The sequence below is a fragment of the Cicer arietinum genome, chromosome 3 (assembly GCF_000331145.2).
Source record: "Cicer arietinum cultivar CDC Frontier isolate Library 1 chromosome 3, Cicar.CDCFrontier_v2.0, whole genome shotgun sequence".
NCBI classification, from domain to species: domain Eukaryota; kingdom Viridiplantae; phylum Streptophyta; class Magnoliopsida; order Fabales; family Fabaceae; genus Cicer; species Cicer arietinum.
This window is the reverse complement of record NC_021162.2, coordinates 63400038-63412484: the sequence shown is the minus strand read 5'-3', so window position 1 is coordinate 63412484 and position 12447 is coordinate 63400038. Positions and strand designations below refer to the sequence as shown.

Genomic DNA, 12447 nt, shown 5'->3' with positions numbered 1-12447 from the left:
AACTTTTCAATCTTATTAGGTTTAGGGTTGGGATTATAGTTTTCAAAATGGATGCTTTTTCTCTCTCATTTTTCTGTTATGGATCATGAGAAAGGAATCTTAATTAGGGTTTCATTTTATTCTTCAACTCTTCAGTTTACTTTAGTTTAAATCTCAAGCTAGTTCGTATAATGTTATTTTCTTTTCTTTTCTTGTTCATGTTTACTCTCTTATCTCTCAGCTTTTTTAGTTATGCCGAATGATGCATTCTACGTACTAATATAAGTTTTTATTTATTTTTTAATATAAAGTGATTAATTGTAGTCATTTTGTTGGTAATGTTTTGTTAATGGTAAAAAGCTGAATATTTATTTAACCTTTTTAAGTGGCCAAAATGTAAATGGATACATGATGAGAATAAGTATATATGTCCTGTGTTTTTGGAAGAAACCATTTAATTTAGAATGATATAATGGTACTATCAATAATTAATTATATATTTTGATTTAATGAACCATCGATCGCTTTAGTCATCATAACAAATGTTGCACGTCCATCAGTTATTATTTTTTAGATGATTGATTTTGATGGGATAGACTTAGTTGAGTGAATTAATGGATATTCACTAATATTCGAGAGACTCGTCTTTAATTTGCTAATTAATATACCTCTCTTCTCTTTCTCGTATAGTTTCCATTTTGGCATAGAAATTGGTAATCGTGTTTTTTAATAAATAAAACACATGACATGAGAAGATGAAGTCCAGTGGTTTTCAATCAAGTAAAGTGGATTCCTACTCAGAAAGCGAAATGTGATAAGACTTTGGTGTTTTCTTTATGCTATTGTTTAGTATATTGTTATTATTGTTGAAGCCTAAAGAGGCACATTGTCAAGGTAGTTCATCAATTGTTGCCAAATTTTTAAGCTATATATAGTTACATGACGATGTTTTCAAACGATGCATTCTAGCTTCTTTAGGGATCCAAATTTATTCATAATTCTCAATATATCTCTTTTCCTATTATATTATTAACATATTATATCTCTATTAAACCATTATCTTTTATTTTCTCTAAGACTCAAGTTATATATACCCAAATGGATGTTCATCAAACATTATTATTTTTATACATGAAACAACTCATATATAAACTAATTCTACACTCGATGCCGCCTAGTAGAAACTATATGTATTTTATAAATAGGACATATAAAGCAGAAAAAGAAACCTGAAATCCGAACAAAACATGATATTTTATATTTCATTTACAAAACAGAACTTGGCCTACACTAGCATAAAAGGGGATTTAACACCCGTTTTGGTACTTAGTTTAGTAGTATATTAATTTATTATCTTTTGGTTTTTAAATTTTTTTAATAATACTTACTAGTTTAATCGTAATTTATTTACTTTTTATACTATTTGATATGTTCCAAACATAATTAATAGTACTTGTTATTTTCTATTATTAATTTTTATATTATACCAATACGATGTATATTAATGTTATTTATTCTATAATTAATATTTTGTTTGACATGGTATAAACATATAACTATGTATTTGTAAAAATTAAACGTGGATATTATTAAGTTGAATGTTTTGTCGAATTCGAATTCAAAACTTTAAATATGTGTGAATTAATTATGGTGGAATTCATTTCTTCTAAAATTAAAAAAAAATTGATGAATTGATCCAATTAATATCACACTTTAATTCAATTAGATCACTTTCTTTTAGTATAATTGAAAACGCATTCAATTGTAATCTTTCCCCTACATCATGTCATAAGACATTGCTTCATTTTTGTAAAAAAAAAACATTGCATTGACGGTAATATATCATTTTTTATAAGCAAATGTTAATTGTCAGTATATATTATTATATTAATCGTCAAGCTAAACATTGGACATCTTTATCAAACTTTGGATTTCTTTGGACATATTAATTAATACCCGAGTTACGTCTTGAAAGAAAAACAATGCATCATGTTAATAATGTACTTAAGTACATTTTCATTTTTGCGTGTAACACATTTCTAACTACTGTACTATTTTAACTTGAGCCACATGTTCGAATGACCAAATTACTGAAGCTAAGGATGCCTTTTTTCAGGTCATAAATTTTGATTCATATAACCAATGGGTAGTATAGTACAGAATCAGAAAACGTCACAGGAAGATGAAGTTGAATTTGATTCTTTAGCAAAGTTTTTGAGCAAAATGAAGCCCCAAATGTCTAGTTTCAAAATCATTAACTAGCTTCTGGAAAGGATTTTTGTACAAAAATAACAGTGGCCAAAGGTCAGTTTTTGGTAAAGCATTATGGACTCAGTTTTGTAATAAGTTTTAAAATATCAATAATCCAAAAAATCAAACACAAAATGGCAAGTTAAATACTCCCCAAGAAGACTAGTTTTCAGATTGAAAAACAAATTTCTCAAAAGTTGGCCTGAGTCGAAGATAATTGCGAAAAACACCGACTCCATAAGGCTTCAATAAATAAAGTTTCAAACAATCACCCATAGTAAAAACCAAACATATTATGTCTTAGAATGAATTCAGAACACTTCTGGCGTATATGTCTAGAGAGATATAGTTTCACTATGGTAAGGAAATGATACATTGATACCTCCCTCCCACTGTACATGTTCAAGGCTCCATGATCCATGGATAAAAAATGATAAATTTACATACAACATGAGTAGCTGTGTTCCTTTACCAATAATTTATTTTTTGCATTTGATGCCTAATGTTTATTGATTTAAACTAGGATAAATTGCATAATGGTCCAACCTTCTATGAGCTATCATGCCTTTCTGGACAAAAACAATGCCTGTAACTTTTGGCAAATCGCATGGTTTGCCTTTCTAACCTATAAAAACTTCTGGAACAACTAGAAAATAACCATTTTTATTTTGTATAGGACAATCAAATTTCAAATGTTGGAATATCAGATGTAAGACCGTGTGTAGCTTGGTATAACAACCGAGACAGTATACTTCTGTAGGGGTCGCTTTCTCTTTTCTCCTTTAAATAAGCAATACAATTCTCAACCTCAGATTTCACTTCCAAATATAATTCTTGAGATTTCTCCCTGTCCTTAAGTTCCTGTTTCCTTCCTGTCAAACAACATCCCAATAAGCAACATTTCATGGGTATTCCTAGCCTTGAAATAAGCATAGGACAAGGGCATACCTTCTGTAACAATTGGTTTTCCAAAATAATAGTAAAACCGGCCCGGAACTTTAGGCAAAATTCCAGGCATATGCACTTGTTGATTTGCTACCTCACCACTAGAACCAGTCCTAGATTTCACAATATAAAAGGGACATAAAATAGTGCATATGATTATGGAGTATAACACATAAAAAATATGGGAAGGTAGGAATGTATATACAAAAATAATGGTATGAATCAACAAAATGAAAATTTAGATACCTCAACTGCTTAGCCTCATTTGTAAGGCTTTCTATTTCAGACTTAAAGTAAGGAACCTTCACCAAGTCATCATAATCAACCACAACCTGAAAAGAACAATGTGATATGGTGTTATGGTTTTCAAATTCAGGTTCAAGGGCATCCAAAGATCATGCGAAAATGAAATTCAAAGATATAGATTTGCATAAGTTATGTTATCTGCTACTGTTAGTGCAGTAGCTAATCTCTAAGTAGAAAATGTGAATGTTGTGATACACAAATTCATCAGAGTGTATACATTCTAAATTTTTTGCAACTATACCCAAATTCATCATAGTGTATACATTCTAGAAAGGTAAATAATAGAAAGAATAGAGCCATGGTGTCTAAATGCAATGTATGTGATTCTACTCGAGTCCAACAATCATATATCCTGCAATTGTTCTTTTGCTCATCAGATTTGGCTCTGGCTCAGCTCTATTCTCTCTATTCTTTAAGTATGAAGCTCTAGTAGAATAATACTCTCTAAGAATTCGTCACACTTTACCTTCAATAGAAAAATAATAACTTTGTAATGGAAAAGGATTGGCACAGTAAAGAGTAAAGACTGAAACTTACTTGGCCAACATCATCTTCTCCAACAGCACCAAAAGGTACAATTTTGGCTCCAAATCTTGCAGCCATTCTGACAAACTCAGATTGTTCAGGCCAGAATAACTTATATTCTTCTCCCTGAAAATTATTATAATGGTGGAGATTTTGAAGGAGGCTGGTAGTACATTTAAAATATATAAACATAGATACAGTCTACCTAAAAAATAACCAAGTGTACTAAATGTGGTAATTAAACAACTATCATTTTCTTTCATTTTTCAATGCCTCGCTTTCTTTCTTTTCTAAAACCAGAAAGGTACCCCCAGCATCTCATATTTCACCCCATACCACCGAGTTGTCATAAGCCAGATGCATCAGACACTATGCCAAAAAAAGGTGCACTAACTTCCAACATTGTGGTATTAAATACCAAGCATTTAGAGCAAAAAATCTACAAAGACTCGGCATGATAATTCCAATGTACTAAATACCTTCTCTTTTTTCTAACAAGTACTAAACACCTTCTCATAGTCCACTAATTTGTACAATTTTATGGCTGCTGGGAAAGTAATATTCTTGTTCTCCAGCACATCCAAGACCTTTGACAATGGATGCAACTTTTTTTTCCTTAAATGAATTATTATAACTGATAACTAGCTAAATTCATATACATTTCACAAGCTCTTTCTATCCTAACCCAGCTGACTGTATTTAGTTCCAACTGTCCAAGACAAGTCACAGACCTTAGGAGGAGTCAAGTATGCAAGTTTGAATTGCATGAGAGAGATGAAACTCATAATAAAGAGCTTACTTATTGGGATTTACCTTCCTATGAAGAGCCTCGCGCATCCCTCCAGGATATAACAGGACATGTGACTTGGAAGATAAAAGCTTGAAGAGGTTAGATGGTGCTACAGGAACAGCACCCATAATTCTGAACGTGTCAAAAGAAGATATATCTGGTAATCTTCCGTTTTTTCGTTTCATAAACATCATGGGATGTGCTATTCCTCTAACAAGGATATTTCTTTCCATAAAAATTCGAGAAACCAAGGGGACTAATTCCAATCCTAGCAGCATGTGGTACCCAACAAACAAAACAGGCCCCTCTGAAGGAATTCCAGCAAGTCCCTTTACAATTGTTCCATCCTCCAAAGTTGAAAGCATTACAGAACTTGTGACAAAATTAATCAAACTGGAAGCATTTTAAGTTAAAGGTAGAAAATGTGATTGTTAGTTTGATTAAAGTACAACTCAATTAACTAGAATGAATAAAGATAAATTGAAAGATATAAATTGTCATCAGTATACCAAGCAACTCATCATGATATTCCTTACCTGTTTGATTCTATTACTTCTTTGGCTTCATCAGGTGTAGGCGGTACAAAATCAGAAACATAGTCATGATACTTGCCACGGCGGTAGTAAGAAGTTCCCTTGAGGATCGTTACCAGGTCAATGCTGCCTTCCTGCTAGCAGTGAACAAGGCACCATGTTAGGGTCTGTTGAAACTTGGAATTGATATTTGTTATCAATCTTTTATCCGATGAGGATGCATGACGGAATTCAAACACAGACAAGCAAGCACACAGAAAATAGAAATGAAGAAAATAATACCAGGAATAGGAAATGGCCACTGTCATTAAATTTACGGATATCGCAATTATGCAGTAACTGAATTAGTCTTTCACCTTCCTGTTGACTAGGTAGTAATTGATCATTTCCACTGAAAGGACAAATGAAAAAACTCAGTTTCATTTTTCAGGGGTCATACACTTTAAAACGAAAACATGCTGCTGAGTACATGTATAGTAGGCAAGACCAATTGACTATCCATCCTGGAAGTCCATCATTCAAATGAAGTTAATGCATAAATTATAAAAGGAATGGCACTCAGGAATGGAAAGTTCAACTTGGTTAATCATAATAGGTCATGAGATTTTCAGCAAACTTATTCTGCCACACTGAAGATTAACTAGAAGTTTATCAGTTTCAGAAAAGCTAGTTGATCCAGTTGTTTCTGTTAGAAATAATGTAAATAGGGGAATTATGGTTTGATTTTTTGTTGTATATAAAAATATAGCTACTATAACTAGGGTAGTTAGCACCCTAACGGCTTACAAAGAGGAGCTTGGGGGATATTATTGCATTGCAGACTGGCAGTCAAAGATGGTGTACTTCCATGTCCAGGCTATGAAGACATGACGAAGAAGTATCCATGCCAAAGAGACAAACATTGTGTGGTTGAAAACCTGTGTGAAAGATTCTTTTGTCATGGCTGGATACAAATATGATGAGGAGACATTTGAGAAAAAAATTAGACTCATGTACGCCTCATTTGTTCACGAGCTTCATATACTGCCTTTCCATATTCCCAACCACTTCTGGAGGGCATCGCAAAAAGGGTCTCAAAGTTGCCACTGTGAGCAATGCTGAGTAAGAGCATTTAAAGTTTGAAGAAATTGTTTGTTAGCAATTAGCAATATTTCTTTCCATTTCTTTTTTTAATAGCATGTCTGCTAAGCAAAGGCATCGAAAACTCAATAAAGAACATATGATTCCATATTATGACTAATGTATGATGTACAATGTCAAAGAGAACGAACCTGCAAAGAATCAAAGTCTGAGCTTTGATAGCATAAAGACGTGAACCAGCATATGCAGAAGCTGACTTAAGCATCTTTAGTTTCCACATAAGTGTTTCTTTTGGTAATATGTCTGCAAGAACCTGTGAATTTAATCAACAGATTTTCAATATTGAAAGTAAATGAAGTGAAACTTCAAATGAGAACCAACAAGTCAGAGCAAAGAAAATGCAGTCATGTCCAACCATATTCCATAGTCTTCAAAAGTCCAACATATTCCACTATTACAAGGTTTTTGTTACAAGAAAGGAAAGAAAATAGGCTAGCCAATTTTCAATTAAGATTTCTTCTGAAGTATGCTTTAAGATTGACAATGCCTTTAACCCAACATTGATCAGAGTATCAGATAACATGCTTTATTAGAATATATAGCGAATAATCAAATCATAAAGAACAGTCTCTCAAGTGAAACTTACAGGAAGAGATGATGCGAAAGTAGTAAAGTCCTCTATTAGCTCTCTAGCTGTATTTTGTAGAGGAAGTCCTTTCACGACACTATCCAACACCAACCTCAGAGGGTCGCCTAATTTTACAAGAAAAGTTGATACCATAAATGGAGAAAGGTATTTATTTGGAAAAAGATACAGACAGAATACAAGTTCTCCACTATGATATGTAAACTCAAGCTAAAAGTTATTAAGTGCTTAAGGATATTGGAGTGGAAGCAACAAGTACTCACTTGCTAATTTGATTAACATAAAAACTATGATTTATGAATAAATTAAATATTAGCAGAAGCAACGAAAGTAGGGGAATTTTGTTTATCTAGTTGTCATTGAAATATATTGTATTGAAAGGAATGCAGAAGGTTAAAATGACAAAAAGAATCAGAGACAGGCACAAGCAAAAGGCATGAAACATTTATATGGTAGAGGAACAAAATAAGATCCACAACAATCTCATTAAAAGTAAACCATACTGGATAAATTCCTGGAGAGTAGGGATGCATGCACATAATATGAAATTTATATGTAAATAACAAGTAATCCGTTGAGATTTCTCATTGACAGACACAAGGGATTACGCCTATCATTTGAAGCATTGAAAAAAAAAACAGAAACCTACAACTAAGCTAAAGTTGCCAGCATCAATGTATGTGTTTCAAGGTTTCAAGAGTAGTCCCTTTTCAAAACTAATTACCACTTTTCAGTTTAGGTAAATGATCTAATGAATTGGCTGTTTTCTACATAACACTCAACATTTTTCAAGATATATATAGATATCTTAAGATATCATGAAAATCTAGTTCGTCAATAAAAACAGCAAGCAAGATTAACAAACCTGCTGTCAAACTGAGAATGTTAGGCAGGGCAGGAGAGAGCGAGCCAGGCAAAGCTTCCAACAATGGTGTTACAAGTTGCAACTGCGATCTACTGAATGAAGTAGCTGCCAAATTGGGATACTCATGGTCAAATCAGGTACATTGTGCGTCTTTTAAGACTAATGATGTGCTGTTCTGGTCATATCAGTGTGTTTACATGCAACATTGAATAAGTTATTCAATATGGCTACTGCAGACTACTTAAGTTCAACACTCATTTTAGATATGTTTATGGTTCTGAATTGACTTAATTTAACAACTGTTGAACAATATAATCAAAACTATTAAATCATATCTACACCACTAAAAAGTTACCTGGGTTTGCCAAAATTAGTACAAGATCAATGTCAGGGTTACGAGCCGCAACAGCCAGCGCGAGACACCCTCCTAAAGATTCTCCAACAAGGTAAATGGGCCTATTTGGTGAACGTTGATATTCTGACCTAACTGTTTTCTCAACTAATTTCACAAGGTCTGCAACAGGGAAATTGCAGAATAATAAATTATGCTGAAATATACTACTGAAAGACGACATCAACTTTTTGAAAATGCAACAGAAACATGGGAGCCAATCCCAACACTAAAAATCATGCACTTGACCATTTCATGTGACTTTTACAAAGATGCACTTGACTATAAGAGGAGCAAAACCTAACAGAATGAAATAATGAACTGTGTGAGAGCTCAATATGAGCACTAAATAATATAATGAGCTAAGGGACAAATGAGAAAGGACCTGTAAATGGTGTTCGATCCGCAACTGGAATATGTAAGCACCACAAATCAAAAATCCTTCAATCAAGAAAAAAGGAACAAAAATAGTAATGCTTACATATGATATGAGTAAAAAAAAATATATAAGAGGATCATCTAGCATTGCTAAAATGAGAAATTGGTAAGTGTAGTTAATTAGATCTTAAAATGAAATGAAATGAAGACAAACCTTCCCAATTTCTGATGATGTGAAATAAGTCCCAGGCCCACGCCATCAATCCCTGTGAAGTTTGGAATGCAAGTAATTCATACAATTGAAATTATTAGTAACTTTTTTTATTATACCATGACACAAATAAATACTCCATGTTTTGGATTTGACTCCTAAAGTAAATAGTCAATAAAGTAAGAAGTTCAAGAATTAATATTTCAACCATGCATAATTTGTTATGCATCTATATATGATACCAACAATTGAGTTCTGTTGCAAACAAAAAATATCAACAATTGAGCTGAATCTCTGTTCTTTAATCTTAGAATACAATCTTTAGCATTGCATAGGATCAAGATGGCTGGAGCATAACTTGGCAGTGGAAAAATAGATATTTACATATATATAACAAATTAAACAACTTTAGCAACATTTACTGTTGATTAAAACTGATTTTCTTTCATAAGCTAAATGGGATTTGGAGCAGTATTTCAAAGCTGAAAAACCATTACATTTTATTTACTCTTTTTGTTTTGACAGGAAAAGGGAATTCATTAAGCAGCTAAATTTGCTGAGATATAAAGAGGGCAATCCTCAATTCAAATAGTGTCAACGGAGTTTGAAACAAATTTAACTAAATTGTAGGAAGAGACATTTGCAATTCTCCTAACATGAGAAAATAAACAAGCAGAAAAGGGAGACATTTGCAACATTTTACTTACTCTTTACGGTAATAATAAGGTTGAAAATACATTGTTGGGCTTAAATGTTCTTTTGTTACGATAAAATATTCTTCTCTGAGTTCCGTTATTAATTTTCCTAGCCATTTTTGTCCAAATACATATCAAAAGTTGATTTTGATCCGTTGGAATAGTTCGTGACTTCGTCTAACATTATTGATTTTAGTACTTGGAACAAGGATTATATAAGGACTAATGCTAACATAACTTTTTTTTTCACTCAATGCTAAGTTAACTTGATAATACACGGATCAATGTAAAAATAATGATGACCAAAAGTAACCTTTCGTATATTTTTGAGAAAAAGAATAATGCAGTGTATAAGAACTAATGCTAACATAACTTTTTTTTTTTTTTGAGAAAAGGAATAATTTTACATGGCGGTGAATAAAAACTCTTGATTTTATAATCTTTTTATATAATTATAATTGTTATCGTTAACTAACTATTTAATTAATGATTTGTATTGAAGGCCAGTAAAACTATTTATAATAACATATAATCATTTAACACTATATTTTTACAATGAATATTAATAAAATAACTACATATATGAACTTAATTAAGTCTACATTTTTATTTCCAAAGGTAATATATTTGCAATTGTTATTAAATTGGTATAAGATGATTTTTATTACAGTTATTTTATATAGTCACAATAAGTCAAAAAACTATTTTACATTTGTTCCTGTTTTGAAAGCTAAGATGCATTCGATATTAATAACTTCATAATCGTGATAATGTAACTTCTCTAAAAAATTAAATTATTCAAAAAATACAAAATAAATTAAATATTGAATGATTCGACGATTTTTTAGTGTGTGTTCGTCTTCATGCTGATAAAAGAAAATCCTTTCACATAATGTGTAGGGCCCTTGATTTGTTATTTTACTTATCTTCTGAAGTCACCTTGATCGGATCTGAGCAAGCGCAATAGTCGCCATTACCACTTATGTTCGATTATTTTCAATGGAAAATACTTTTCTTTACCTAACAACAAACCCATGCCGAAACCACTATTCTCGCGTGCGAGGCGTTGTCGATATTAAGCGTTCAATTTTAAATTAAAAAAACCTTATTTTATATATTAAAAATAAACATGTGTCTTGTATTTTTGGATAATTATACATATTTGTTTCGTTTTTAAGGTGTTAATGAAAAATATTTGTCACATTATTTTTTAATATTTAATGGTGTCAAATATTTATTTTATATTTTATATATATATATAAAAAATATTTATTAAATATTTTTTATATTTTATTTAAAAATGTTTGTTTTCTGTTTTTTATACATAATTTATAAATATTTATTTTGTATTTTTGTAATATTTATCAAAGGCAAATATTTATTCTCCGTGTTTTTTTAATGAATCATTCAAAAATATTTTTCTCATTATTTTACAATAAATATTTATTTTTAATTTTTTATGTATTAATTATAAATATTTATCTTATTTTATTTTTTGTTTTTTTATTTATTAGCAAAAAATATTAGTTTTATAATTTTTTTTATATTTATTTATGTAATTTTTATGTATTAATGATAAACATTTATCTTAGATTTATTATATTTATTTATCTGAAAAATATTTATCCTTGGTGTGTTTTGTGTTTGCAATAGTTACAAAAGACTATGTACTAATATTGTTTACATTACGTACCCATTGCTATCTTGTTTTTTTTACAGATATGTCATTTGTATTTTTTAAAAAATTGTTATTGTTTAATTTTTAACTAAAAGAAATCATTTTGTTTAATAAATAAAATTGTAATTTTTATTCTTTATATTCTTATGAGAAAGATAATATTGATGTTTGGGCAGTATTTTTGTCATATTGATATTGATAGTTGAAGAAAATCAAAGAAATTGGCATCTGAGCTTAAATTAGTTCACACCATGGATGGACCCCATGAAATGAATGTCACTTTGCATACCATGCGTCAGTGATATTTTTTACCAAATCAGATTCACTCCCTTACAAACTAGTTTTTGAAAATTAATAGCTAAACTAATTGGTTTAAAGTAGAAATAGTCGTTCAAACGAGTCAAAAAAATAATCAAGAAATATGAAATAATATAACTGATCAAAAATATAAGAAATAATATAAAATCACATAGTATTGTTTTTAAATAGAAAATAACACCGATATTATTAAATTAGACATTAGGGGTTAAAATATCATTTCATCTGCGGAAAGAAAAAAAGACATGGAATGTATCTCAGAATGGAAAAAATAATTCTCTAAAACTGGATTCTGTCTACAAAAAATAAAGTCAAGAGTTACAATATGCCGTTTACGCTTGGTCATTGGTCACGAGGTCAACAACAAAAAACTAGAAAAAATGTAAACCAATAAACTGAAATCGGGACTCAAAGTAGAAAAAAAATCCCATTAAAGTTGACAATAAATAAATTATACTCAATTTTCAATTATTAATTAATTAAATGGTAAAGAAAACTGACCCGGCAAGAAGAGCATAAGAGGAGAATTGACCAACCGCGAACCGCACTCCAACGGCGAAAACCACCGCGCCGGTCCACCGTCCGCTACGATCAACTCCTTCGCTTGCTCCAAGTATTCCTTCCAACCGCTCCGTAGTTGCTTCTTCTCCTTTTCTTCCCAGACCTTCTCTGTCTCCGCCGTACCAATTCCTTCTTCCCGTTTCGTCTCCGCCGTGATTTCTTTCTCCGCCGCCACGAATGTCGCCGAAACTCGGTCGACGGACATGGCGAAGCGCGGTGCCAAGTTCGTAATCCGGCAAGGATTGAGTTTCCCGTGAAGCGGTGGTGGCTCACGGGGGGAGGGCGGGGGGGGAACG

The 12447-nt window shown here is 31.5% G+C and overlaps 1 protein-coding gene across 2 annotated transcripts; it reads right to left on the bottom strand.

Moving 5' to 3' along the window:
- Positions 1-2504: 2504 nt before the first annotated feature.
- LOC101499765 (phytyl ester synthase 2, chloroplastic-like) lies at positions 2505-12441 on the bottom strand. 2 transcript variants are annotated; one of them, XM_027332776.1, is made up of 14 exons: positions 12092-12441; positions 8903-8954; positions 8696-8751; positions 8275-8433; positions 7920-8024; positions 7055-7161; positions 6600-6721; positions 5611-5719; positions 5332-5465; positions 4819-5188; positions 4018-4131; positions 3421-3506; positions 3178-3287; positions 2505-3101 (listed from the first exon to the last, which is right to left on the bottom strand). In XM_027332776.1, exons 1-14 carry the CDS (start codon positions 12354-12356, stop codon positions 2911-2913), a joined length of 1980 nt encoding a protein of 659 aa, XP_027188577.1. In that variant the 5' UTR covers positions 12357-12441; the 3' UTR covers positions 2505-2910. The 2 variants fall into 2 exon arrangements, with proteins under 2 accessions (XP_027188577.1, XP_073221716.1); XM_073365615.1 differs by having other exon boundaries at positions 5332-5462.
- Positions 12442-12447: the final 6 nt, after the last annotated feature.